General features: G+C 43.1%; 1 protein-coding gene across 1 annotated transcript; it reads right to left on the minus strand.

The window, feature by feature from the left end:
- Positions 1 to 1,379: 1,379 nt before the first annotated feature.
- On the minus strand, positions 1,380 to 3,491 carry LOC126108704 (uncharacterized). Its single transcript, XM_049914021.1, has 3 exons — positions 3,168 to 3,491; positions 2,819 to 3,001; positions 1,380 to 1,889 (listed from the first exon to the last, which is right to left on the minus strand). Exons 1-3 carry the CDS (start codon positions 3,405 to 3,407, stop codon positions 1,488 to 1,490), a joined length of 825 nt encoding a protein of 274 aa, XP_049769978.1. The 5' UTR covers positions 3,408 to 3,491; the 3' UTR covers positions 1,380 to 1,487.
- Between the last annotated feature and the right edge of the window lie 9,149 nt (positions 3,492 to 12,640).

The raw sequence follows: 12,640 nt of genomic DNA on the forward strand, positions 1-12,640 counted from the left end.
AAGCGAGCCTGCCGAACCCTGTGTTGCAACTGACGGCTACTTCTAACTGTTGTCCCTAACAGTCTGAGGACATAGTGTCGGTTGCATCTGCGCGCCTTCCCCCGTCGGAGGTTCGAGTCCTGCCACGGGCATGTGTGTGTGTGTGTCGTCCTTGGCGTAACTTAGTGTTAAGTTGGATCAAGTAGTGTGTAAGCTTAGGGACCGATGAGCTCAGCAGTTTGGTCCGATAGGAACTTAACGCCACCACCTCGGTTGCATCTACTACAAATTTGTCATACAACAGTGAATAGCTAATGTGTAACTATGAATACAATTGAACATTGATAGCACTTTAACGACAACTTGTTACATCCGTCCTTCACTTCCGGGGTAGCAAATGATCGAGACGAATCGTGACGGAAAATCATCTGTTCACACCCGTCCTCAACCCGTGACCAAAATACAGCGTTTTCTTTCATCTTTGCGTTCACAGTAAGCGGTATTTGCTAATCGGTTTACGAAATCAGGTTTTGGGAGCCCCATGTAGGAGGGGGTGTGTGTTACCAGCTGTATAGCGCGGGACGAGATGAACGGCCTGTGGCGTGGATGGGATGCAGGCTGTCCGGCTGTGCCGACACCGACGTCGACGCCTCGCCCGCCCTGCCGCAGCCGTTCGGCCGGTATTACACTATCCAATTTCTTTGTCCAATATTTGATCAAAGATGTGATCCAATATTCCGTCCAATATATTGGACAAAGATCTTTGACGTAGCGCTAGAAGGGGTATTACACTGTCATCAAAGTTTTCGTCAAAGTTCAAGATGGCTGACAAAAACAAATTGTTGTTATTAACTGCAGCAGCTGCTGCTTGTGCCACAATTGCTGTGAGTGCACAATCACATGCGATACAGAAGCGGGTGAAAAAAAGGAAACGTACCTGGGTGAAGCCGTGGGTTTCACGACGAGACGAAAAAAGCATTCAGCAAAACTTGTTACGTGAGCTAATAGTGGAAGACGTCAAGTCATACATCAATTTCTTGCGAATGGATGAGCATACATTTCAGTATGTTCTCAGTGAAGTGATTCCTCATATCTCAAAACACAATACGCACCTAAGAACTGCTATATCTGCAGAAGACAGGCTCACTGTAACACTACGATTCCTTGCTACAGGAGAAAGTTACTCTAGCTTACAGTACAGCACTCGAATTCCACAATGCACATTAAGTAAAATAATACCTGAAACTTGTGAAGCAATTTATAAAGCACTAAAGGACCATTGTCTGAAGGTAAATAAATGTTCGATACACTTGATGTTCATGAAGATAAATTGTTATTACTTTATTTACGTAACTTTATTTACATGGCAAAATACAATTGATGTGTGATACCACAAAATTAATAGAGATGTATGAAGCGGATGAGACACTTTACAATGTGAGGCACCCTGATTATAAAAATAGATTAAGAAGATTGGAGAGATACAAAAATAATACACACATATAAATTTATAACATCGAATCTTCATCCTCGATTCCAGCCTGCTGCAAGGCAACCTGGATATAACCTGAGGTGGACGGTTGTGCACGGGCTGTCGCATGCAGCAAATCCCACCTGTCCATTAATGTCCGCTGCAGACTGTGCGCGGTGACAGTGGTGTATTCCCTGCCGCCCACCTTCTCCATTTCACGCAGTTCTGCTGCGATGTGGGCGCCAAGGGTGCCGTAGCGGTCTTCTTGGACAGGCATGGATCTGGCAGCATCAGCCACAGCCTGAAGTGTCTTGGTGGCCTCCACCATTACATTTGTGGCCACGTCAGGCGTGACTCTCCTCCTTTTAGTGGGAGGCCGCTCTTGACGCAGGGGCTGTGGCTGAGCCTCGCTACATGCGACAGGCTCTTGTACCGCATGCTATGAAATAAAAGAAAAAAGCTATTAGTTACGTACCTCTTTGCTTGTTACGTACTTCCTTGCACATACATAAATCTTACTTATTTACAGGTACCCACAAGCAGAGGAGAGTGGGAGAAAATTGCAGAGGATTTCGAGAAGAAGTGGAACTGTTATAATACAATAGGAGCAATGGACGGAAAGCACATTCGTATTAAATGTCCACAAGCTAGTGGATCTCACTTTTTCAATTATAAATCCTTCAACAGTATCATTTTATTTGCCATGGTAGATGCTTCCTACAAATTTTTGTATGTAGATGTAGGAACTAATGGGCGTGTTGGTGATGCTGGAGTGTTTTCAAAAAGCAAACTACGTGAGTGTCTTATTGACCGATCTATGCTCAACATTCCTGATGGCAGGAAGCTTGGGAACACAAACATAACAACTCCAATGGTAGTACTGGCAGATGACGCTTTTCCACTGAGTTATAACATTATGAAGCCATACCCCTTAAAAGGAATCACAAAAGAAGAAAAGGTTTTCAATTACCGACTGTCACGAGGGAGAAGATTAGTGGAGAGCAGCTTTGGCATTCTTGCAAGTCGTTTCAGGATTTTTCTTACTACTATTAATCTGCCTCCTGAAAAAGTTACCACAATAACACTGGCTGCCTGCACATTGCACAACTTGTTAACTGAGAGAAGAAAACACTTGTACACTCGTCAGGAAACAGTGTCTGCCGTAGTAGGAGACTGCACTTATCTTGAGACACAAAGCATTGAGGACCTACAGCAAATGGAACCAATTGCTTGCCAAGCTGCTTCTGGACGTACAGTACACGGGAGAGCAGTTAGGGAATACTTTAAGACATTTTACAATGGCGCTGGGAAAGTGCCCTGGCAAGATAATCACATTTAGTAACGTAAAATGTAAACAAATGTACATACCGCACTCATCTCCTCATATGTCGGAGTGGCACGTTCACTTCCCGTTTCACTTTCAGGGCTCTCCAGGTTGCACAAACTATCGTCGGCCTCAGTAGACTGGTCGAGGAATTTAAGCATCTGGAACCAGTACACTTGTGGTGTGTACGCCGCCTGCGCACTGGCTCCACTTTTGCTTTTATGCATCTGCAATATTAATAATGAAAGTAATTTAAACTACTTGTAGGTTACGTAAACATTATTGTATGCTTCAAGTCACTGCAGTGAACAAATTAATGCTAATGCTAATCATTTGTATGACATGTAAACTTTACTTGCATAAATAAATATAAATGAATATGTCAATACGTACTTTTGCTTTCTCGCACGCGTAGCTAGTACGGAGGCCATTGATCTTCCTCTTAATGTCTTCTACCGTACAGCCAGGCCGTATGTCACGGCTAATGACCTCCGCTATATTTTTATAGCTCTCCAATCTTCTCAATCTATTTTTGTAATCAGGGTGCCTCACATTATAAAGTGCCTCATCCGCTTCATACATCTCTATTAATTTTGTGGTAGACGCCACACACCAATTGTATTTAGCAGCCATGTTTATAAACACAAAAGATGACAGAACGCTCCAGCGATGCTGGCGCTCCGCGTGGTAACAAGTCGCATTGCAGTGAACAGAAGACAAGCGATTTCTTTGATCAAATGTACGGCCTCGTCCTACATTTGATCAAATATTGGACGACTTTTGTCAAAGATCCCTATTACACTATCAAAAATCTTTGACAAAGATATTGGACAAAGATATTGGACAAAGAAATTTGATAGTGTAATACCGGCCTAAGCCACAGCCTCGCGTCAGGGCGCTGCCTCGCCACCGTCTCCACCTGAGTGGCGGCTACTGCCGGCCCAAGTACCGTGTCAAGCACCGCACTGAGGAAAGTTACGCAACTGTCACACACTTTGCCCGTGGACAAAACACCTAAAGAATTAGAAGCACCAAGAAACACTGTACACACTCCTCCTAAGATGTAACTGATCTTAGTGCACTATTACGGGAAATCGATGTGTGACTCAAAGCGTGGATTCCACACATTCGCGAGTAACTGGCGGCCTTTTTATGAAACTGTTTTTCTGCTGCGGCTACTGTTCATCCGTCACATTTCCCCACACTTCGACACGACTCATCTGGCTACACACGAGACGTTCTGGAGAGGTCTTTAATACGGTGTGCATCAATTGCGTTGCATATTTTCTGATAGACCAGTATAAATACGAAAACCACCACACAAACTTCAACGTCAAAAGAGTGAAAGCAATTTGGAGCACCGATATCGGGGTAATTATTATTCACAGAATTCGTGCGACTTTTATCAAATCATCCTGTCCCTGCGACAGGGAAGGAAACAACTTCGAAAACCGGTACATCAACACACCAATTATCCAAATTGAAAATTATGTAGTTGTGGTACTCAAATTTGCGTTTTATGGCGATGTGCACTGATACACATTTATAGCACTGCGTCAGTAAGACGTTAGTGCCAGCCCGTAATTCCGAAACAGACTTAACATCGATAATGGGTATGGCTTCATTAACAGTAAGTGGCTAAACGAAGTATTTACTATAGGTTTCAGTCAAATATAATTAGCAAATTTCTCTACAAATGTTACCATTCTAACGTGATTCACTCCTCTGACGGAAAGTGACAACAAATCTACCTCCACGTTCGATACTATTGCACTGGAAATGAGAAATTAAATCTCTACCCTACCGTCGACAATAGCCTGCACACAACAATTTACGCCCGGGTTCCCGGGTTCGATTCCCGGCGGGGTCAGGGATTTTCTCTGCCTCGTGATGGCTGAGTGTTGTGTGCTGTCCTTAGGTTAGTTAGGTTTAAGTAGTTCTAAGTTCTAGGGGACTTATGACCACAGCAGTTGAGTCCCATAGTGCTCAGAGCCACAAAAATTTACACTGCACTTTAATCGTGTCATTTGAACCTCAAGTACAGAAATTGGTGACAGTTTCACAATCGGTAATATTCATTCTTTAGTCACTTACGATGCGATTGATGCGCAAGCACGACAAGCCACGCAGAACACGACGCGCCTCACAGAGATCGCCGATGCGTTGCTTTGTCGGCACACCAGGCCCTCTTATCAGACAAATATTAACACGAGAACGGACAGCGTCGTGTAGTGCAGAAAAATTCTGGTGTGTGGTCGCTTCCCTTTCATCAGTAATCTCATACTAGGAGACGTGACGTCACAGAACGATAAACAACAATACGAAAGGTTTACTTCAAGAGGCGCAAACATTACGATGAATTATCAAGAATTCGCCAACTACTAACCAAATCTTCGCCTCAGTCTAACCAGTATATTAAGCAAAGCAACAGATCGCTCGCGCATCGCAACCCTTTAACTCCAGAGAATCGTGAAAGTAGTGAAATGAACGCGAGTGCTGCGCTTCATGGCCAGAAGCACGTCGGCAAGGCGCCACGTGTTGTGATCCGCGAGTGGACTACACGGTATTCGGAATGCCCATGCACAAAACAACTTCCGACGTCTGATTACTTTCCAGACGAATTAACGTGTGTAAGCCTTGATGTTAAGCCTGTAGGCGAGAAAAAGTTTAGCAACGGTTTGAAATTATTCTTAACATGTTTTCCAAGTCGCCAAAACAAAAGCAAGTTTTTCACGCGGCTAAACGTGTGACGTCATATCTGTACAACGATGTAATTTTGCCAACACTTCGTATGGGGTGCGTGGATAATGTCAGCAAACTGTTGGCAATATAGGGTCATTTCCTAATCATCTCGTGGTGCAGTTCTTCTTGTTGTCTCCGTGCTTGCTAAGAAAATGGGATGAGAAGTTCCGCCTTATGCAATACACCTTATTTCTTTTGTTTCACCCATACATGTTTCAGCACTTTTGTGCTATCATGAGTGGGTTCTATTTATTTTTAACTGTAAATTTGTTGTTAACATATTAATATTTTCTTCGTTTACAACATTATGTAAAAGTTGCATTTATAACTTAATTGGCGAAAAGTAACATACCTCACATTATATTATTGTCCTCTTGTTTTGGTAGCTGTTATGCTACACAATATACAACATGTCATCTGCAAACAGCAAAACGTAATTTATTTTCTATTTGTTATGTACTTACGAACGGAAATAAGACTGTATCACGTTTTCTTTCTGTAACTTACAGTTTTGAAGTTGTGGTAGGTTTTCCTGTTTTGTTGGTGAAGTAAATGGGCTTACTTCTTTGCCTGTGTTCGTGTGGCAATGCAGTTTATCGATTATTCAAAACATAGGCGGAGTTTTCGCTGCCATTACGTGTTGTTGTGGTTGTGTGGCGTTCATTTGTTTCGTAGCGTGTTCTGTTGGCTGCGGCGCGCGAGTTTGAGTTGTATTTGGTGTCAGTTGTGTGTGGTTTATGTGGGTTTGTCTGTGTGTGATGAGTACTGGGGCAGAGAGGGAGTGTGTGTGTGTGTGTGTGTGTGTGTGTGTGTGTGAGAGAGAGAGAGAGGAAAGAGAAAGATGAGTACTGGGGCAGAGAGCGAGTGTGTGTGTGTGTGTGTGTGTGTGTGTGAGAGAGAGAGAGAGAGAGAGAGAGAGAGAGAGAGAAAGAGAGGAGAGAGAAAGAAAGAAAGAAAGAAAAGAGAGAGGATTTATGTGTGTGTGTGTGTGTGTGTGTGTGTGTGTTTTACTTGTACAGTTCTTCTATTGTGGTGAAGATGGTTTTTTTGCACAGTGATGTGTATTCATTGAGTACTTTCTTTCCTTGGGCTATTGATTTTTGGATGTGGTAGTTTTCTTCTATAGTTACTTTTTGGTATAGGCTGCTGCTGGTAATTCAATAGTAGTCATAAACAAACAGGAATACATTCACAAAACATTAGAATTCATCCAAAGCAACAACATCACAGAATTAACAAGTGACCCAACAAGCCGATACCAAAGCAAGTTACAGAAAACCCTGAGAAACATAGAAACAATTTTCACAGAAACACAGATTAAAAAAATGATACAGAAAAATCCCAAGGCCCCCACCCTAAAATCATTGCCTAAAGTTCACAAACCCGGAATACCCATACGTCCATTAATTAACTTCACCAAAGCACCAACATACCACTTAGCCAAACACACACACACTCTGCTACAGACAATATACAAATACACTGACAACAGAAGTCTAAAGAACTCAAGTGACTTAATAGAAAAAATAAAAAATGAAAACATACCAAACACAGCAACATTGGTTTCATTTGATATAATTTCAATGTACACACACATCCCAACAGAAGAAACCACCAACATAATAGAAAGAAACCTCCAACTGCAAGGAAACATACCCACAACAAACATACAAGAAATATTAGCCATACTCCGGCTCATCACAGAACAGAACTACTTCACATTCAACAACAGATTTTACTCTCAACAAGATGGACTACCCATGGGATCCCCAATCAGTGGCCTCCTAGCTGACATTTTCCTCAACCAAATAGAAAAACAAATCTTTGACAAAATAGTAATACCAAAACAGTACAAAATAATATATTGGTACAGATACGTAGATGACATAATTTGCTTAATAGATGAACCACTGTCCCGCATAAAAGAACTTCATGATAACATAAACTCCATCCACCCACAAATACAATTCACCATAGAAACACAAACAGATGAAAAACTTAACTTCTTAGATCTCACTACACACAAGAGAAACAACAAACATGAATTCACAATCTACAGAAAACCCACACTCACCAGCACCATTATTCATAACCAATCCAATCACCCCATAACCCACAAAGAAGCCAGCTTCAGATATTTACTTCACAGGCTGAACAAAATACCCATGAATAAGCATGACTACACACAAGAACTGAACACAATAAAACAAATTGCACAGGAGAATGGATATGATACAAACAGAATAGACAAAATAAACCACAAAATACAAAAACAAACAGCACATAACCATGAAACACACATACATACAAACACAACTCATCATACAACAAATCGGCAGATAGTAAGCAACAAATGGCACATAATGACTTACAACAACAAGGTCACACACAGGGTGGGTAATATACTAAAGAAACAAGGACTCAACATAGCATACAGAACCAACTACACAATACAGAGCAGACTCTGAAGAAATACCACTAATACTGACAAATACAGCCAGTCCGGCATCTACCAACTTACTTGCAACTGCTGTCAACATGTGTATGTGGGCCAAACATGCAGGACCTTCAGAACTAGATATAATGAACACCTCAGAGCACTGAAAAGCAATAGCACACACTCAACATTTGCAGACCACCTGGTAGCACACAACCACCACCCAACAAACATTGAAACTGACCTTCACATCCTAAAAACCAGCAGCAGCCTATACCAAAAATTAGCTATAGAAGAAAACTACCACATCCAAAAATCAATAGCCCAAGGAAAGAAAGTACTCAATGAATACACATCACTGTGCAACAAAACCGTCTTCACCACAATAGAAGAACTGTACAAGTAAAACACACACACACACATAAATTCTCTCTCTTTTCTTTCTTTCTTTCTCTCTCCTTCTCTCTCTCTCTCTCTCTCACACACACACACACACACACACACACACACACACACACTCCCTCTCTGCCCCAGTACTCATCACACACAGACAAACCCACATAAACCACACACAACTGACACCAAATACAACTCAAACTCGCGCGCCGCAGCCAACAGAACACGCTACGAAACAAATGACGCCACACAACCACATCAACACGTAATGGCAGCGAAAACTCCGCCTATGTTTTAAATAATCGATAAACTGCATTGCCACACGAACACAGGCAAAGAAAACAAAACAGGAAAACCTACGACAACTTCAACTTCAAAACTGTAAGTTACAGAAAGAGAACGTGATACAGTCTTATTTCCGTTCGTAAATACATAACAAATAGAAAATAAATTACGTTTTGCTGTTTGCAGATGACATGTTGTATATTGTGTAGCATAACAGCTACCAAAACAAGAGGACAATAATATAATGTAAGGTATGTTACTTTTCGCCAATTAAGTTATAAATGCAACTTTTACATAATGTTGTAAACGACGAAAATATTAATATGTTAACAAATTTACAGTTAAAAATAAATAGAACCCACTCATGATAGCACCAAAGTGCTGAAACATGTATGGGTGAAACAAAAGAAATAAGGTGTATTGCATAAGGCGGAACTTCTCATCCCAGGGTCATTTCCAATGAAGTAATAAACTAAAACGTTAAGTCTGATGCCGAAGGTGACTGCATGACCGGCGAAATGTGCTACTTCACGTATGTGTGTGTGAGTGTGTGTGTGAATAACTGCCGTCATTCTGGAAGACTGGCTGAATAACGTCCGCGTATTTCGGCGCCATGAAATACGTCACCTCGAGACACGCCAAGTTACGAACTGTGGTAGTGATGTTACTGTGTGGACCCCGTAATGTCAGATTATACCTCTGAATGAGTACGGTAGGACAACATTTTAGATGTTTAAAGACGGCAAAAGTAAGCGAAATATTGAAAAACAAATTTTTGTCATCCCTGCAAACCGCTAGACAGGCAACCTGTAGCCGACCTCCAGTTCCAGGCTAGCGGTCCAGTGTTACAGACAACCACGGCTGCTGGAACCAGTGGCAGCAGACGCCGTGTCGCCATAGAACTCACCTAGTCACAAGTGCCGAGTTTGATGGTTTTCGGAAACTTGCGTCTTACGAACATACTCCAGAACGCGAGGTTTTCATATTAAATACCTTTGGTACGAGAATTCTGGAGAAATCTACACTGCCATCGAAATACTAGCCAACTGAATGTGGCGGTATTTTCCATCCGTTCTACCTTATTCTCGCCCATTTTTTCACCGGTTAAAAGGCTCGAGCAAGGCGATAAATAACGAGCAATAAATTAATGAACACTCAAAGCAGTAATTTAACACCCTGTTCGCGACCCCTTTGTTCGTAGCCATCGTGATTTTTAAAAGTAAGACAATATATTAGACAAGAGCAGTTCCTTGACGTTGCCCAGTTACGCGACAAACCACACAAAAGCGTGCAGAACATCGGCAGCGTCCAGAAATTCTAGTAGCCGGCTGGCCGCCTTACCTTTCTCAGGTCGCACGCTCCTGTCCTCTCGGCCGCTCCCTCAACAGTCAACTGTGAACTGGGCCGCAGCGACAGCCGGGGCGCGCGGCTGCCCCCACCCGGCTCTGACGTCACGGGGCGGCGTTGCCAGGCAGGCGAGGGAACGGCTGCGGCAGGGCGGGCGAGGCGTCGACGTCGGTGTCGGCACGGCCGGGCAGCCTGCGTCCCATCCACGCCACAGGCCGTTCATCTCGTCCCGCGCTATACAGCTGGTAACACACACCCCCTCCTACATGGGGCTCCCAAAACCAAATTTTGTAAACAGATTACCAAATACCGCTTCCTGTGAACGCAAAGATGAAAGAAGACGCTGTATTTTGGTCACGGGTTGAGGACGGGTGTGAACAGATGATTTTCCGTCGCGATTCGTCTCGATCATTTGCTACGCCGGAAGTGAAGGACGGATGTAACAAGTTTGCCAGCTTTGTATTCTAGGGCCGCCGAAGCCTTGAGAGACATGGGGCCCCCCATGACGCCTGATGCCCGGGGATTTTGCCCACACCCTGTCCCCCCCCCCCCCCCCCCCTTCTAACTCTACTGGCCTTCCCTTCACCTCTTCTGCGGTAGTGCTTCTCTCCATAGTTTTGAAAGTTTGCTAGTTTCATAATTAAAAATTGCTTCCCCCGTAATAATGAACCCATCTTAAAAGCGTTTTACTTGCAACACGGGTAATCTACTGAAGTTATATTTCCGGAAACTTTGACACAGCAAATCGTGGCCAAATCTGTACACTTTGGGGAGATCTCTAATTCTGCCCGTGAGTTACGCTGCACATTTTCGTATGGCGTACGTATAACTGCTGAGACTATCAGATACGCAATTCATCCTTAAAAACACCTAAAGCCCCGCTACACAATCAAATAGTGGCACCCAATTTTACTCTGTGTGCCAAATATTTGAACGTGTAGGGTTTTGTTTGACACGGGGCGTGTTTGACGTGTTTGAGCGAAATTTTGATTGATGGAAAATTTGAAAACGTGGCTGACTTGTGTGATGGTGTTTTGCCGCACATGCTTAGTGAAATACTTTTGTTAGAATTTATATATGAGCGTATCGTGAGACACCACAACCAGTGCAAGCTATGATCAAGCAAGAAAGTAAAATAGCACTGGCAGTTACCAAAATAGTAGACGTGTAGCATCTTTCCCAGCCATAGTTTACGCAGGACAAGGTTAAGAAGAAAATCAGCATTCTACGCATAACACGCAGTAAAATAAAAAGTCTAAATTCTTCCAACGGCGATGTAGGCTTCATGTTCCCACATTGTGGTACCTTAATAATCTGTCATAGTAGAAGAGAATAAATTTTCTCGTACTTGTGTCTTCTTTTTCAATGTGAGCGAGAAGGTGCTCCAAACAAGTTATTCGAAGTTTCCCTGTCCATTCGCACAAAGCTGTCGTAGCCGTCACGTTTCGAGTGTAACATTTCCCTTTAACAGGTTACAGCTTGTGTATTTCTCATTCTAAATCACCACTGGACCAGCATCTTGTTTTCTTCTTCTTTAAAGACAGTGCCAGAGTATGTTAGAAATGTTTTACCTGCATTTGGAGCAAAGACAAACAGCGTTTGCTCCAAAAGTGAGATTAAATTAACAGACTCGTCGGTTCACGATTGACAAACAAGTGCGCGGATCTTAAATCGACACGGCAGCCGCTTCGTGTTCTCCTGTCGGCCGGTCACAGCACGGGACACGTGACGCCACACGGACGTGCTTCTGGCGGTACGACGCAGCACCGAGGGCGCTCACCGCAGTATTCGTGCGGTATTATTTTCACTGTCCTGTCAAATGAAGTTTCTGGTGACGGCCTGATGTGTGGCAAACCGCGGCTGGCTGAAAGAAGCAAAGCGACGCGCCGCCACGTTTGTTTACGTGTTTGCAAAGCTAAAGTACCTTATTTGGTGGACCTATACTTGCTTACTACGGAAATATGGAGTTTAATTAATGCACCGCACTAGAGACCTGTCCAGAACGCGACGTTTTTTCTGCGATTTGTCGTACAGTAGGGTGAGGAAAGTTTGTTCAGCAGTTGTCGCCACATCGCTTTTTTAAACAGAAAATGAAAATCACTTTGATCGCAAAATTTAAAGTGTTCGTCTTATGATCCATCAAATTCGGATGACGTGGGACCACTACGGAACGTTTAGACTCGCTCTCAATTTTAAATATGCAACAGTCTTGTAGCAATAAAGTAGACACTGTTGACTAACGTGCGGTGTTGTGTGCACTGCTTACTATTATTGTCGAGAAAAATGAGCGAAAACTCCGCACCTGGACGTTTTAGCGGGTCGCTATCGACTTTTCTGTCACGTCTGCTATGCATTGACGCATTTCGTAATCTTTTCTTTTATAAGGTGTAATCTGTTAATTACAATGTCCCAAACAGAAAACCGTCCCCAGTTGTCGGAAGAGAGCGCAGGTAAGGTGGGCAACTGAAGCGATTCGTAAAACTGCCGCCAACTATCCTCGACATCGATTTGTTGTGCAATTTTAGCAGATAATCTGAGTTAAAACATAGTGAGGTGCCTCGAACAGAATGAGGTCTTCTATGTCAAGTAGCACGCATTTCGGAAACGTCAATCTCGTCAAACCCAACTCACATATTTGTCTCACGGCATACTAAAAGCC

Source organism: Schistocerca cancellata, chromosome 11, assembly GCF_023864275.1.
Source record: "Schistocerca cancellata isolate TAMUIC-IGC-003103 chromosome 11, iqSchCanc2.1, whole genome shotgun sequence".
NCBI classification, from domain to species: domain Eukaryota; kingdom Metazoa; phylum Arthropoda; class Insecta; order Orthoptera; family Acrididae; genus Schistocerca; species Schistocerca cancellata.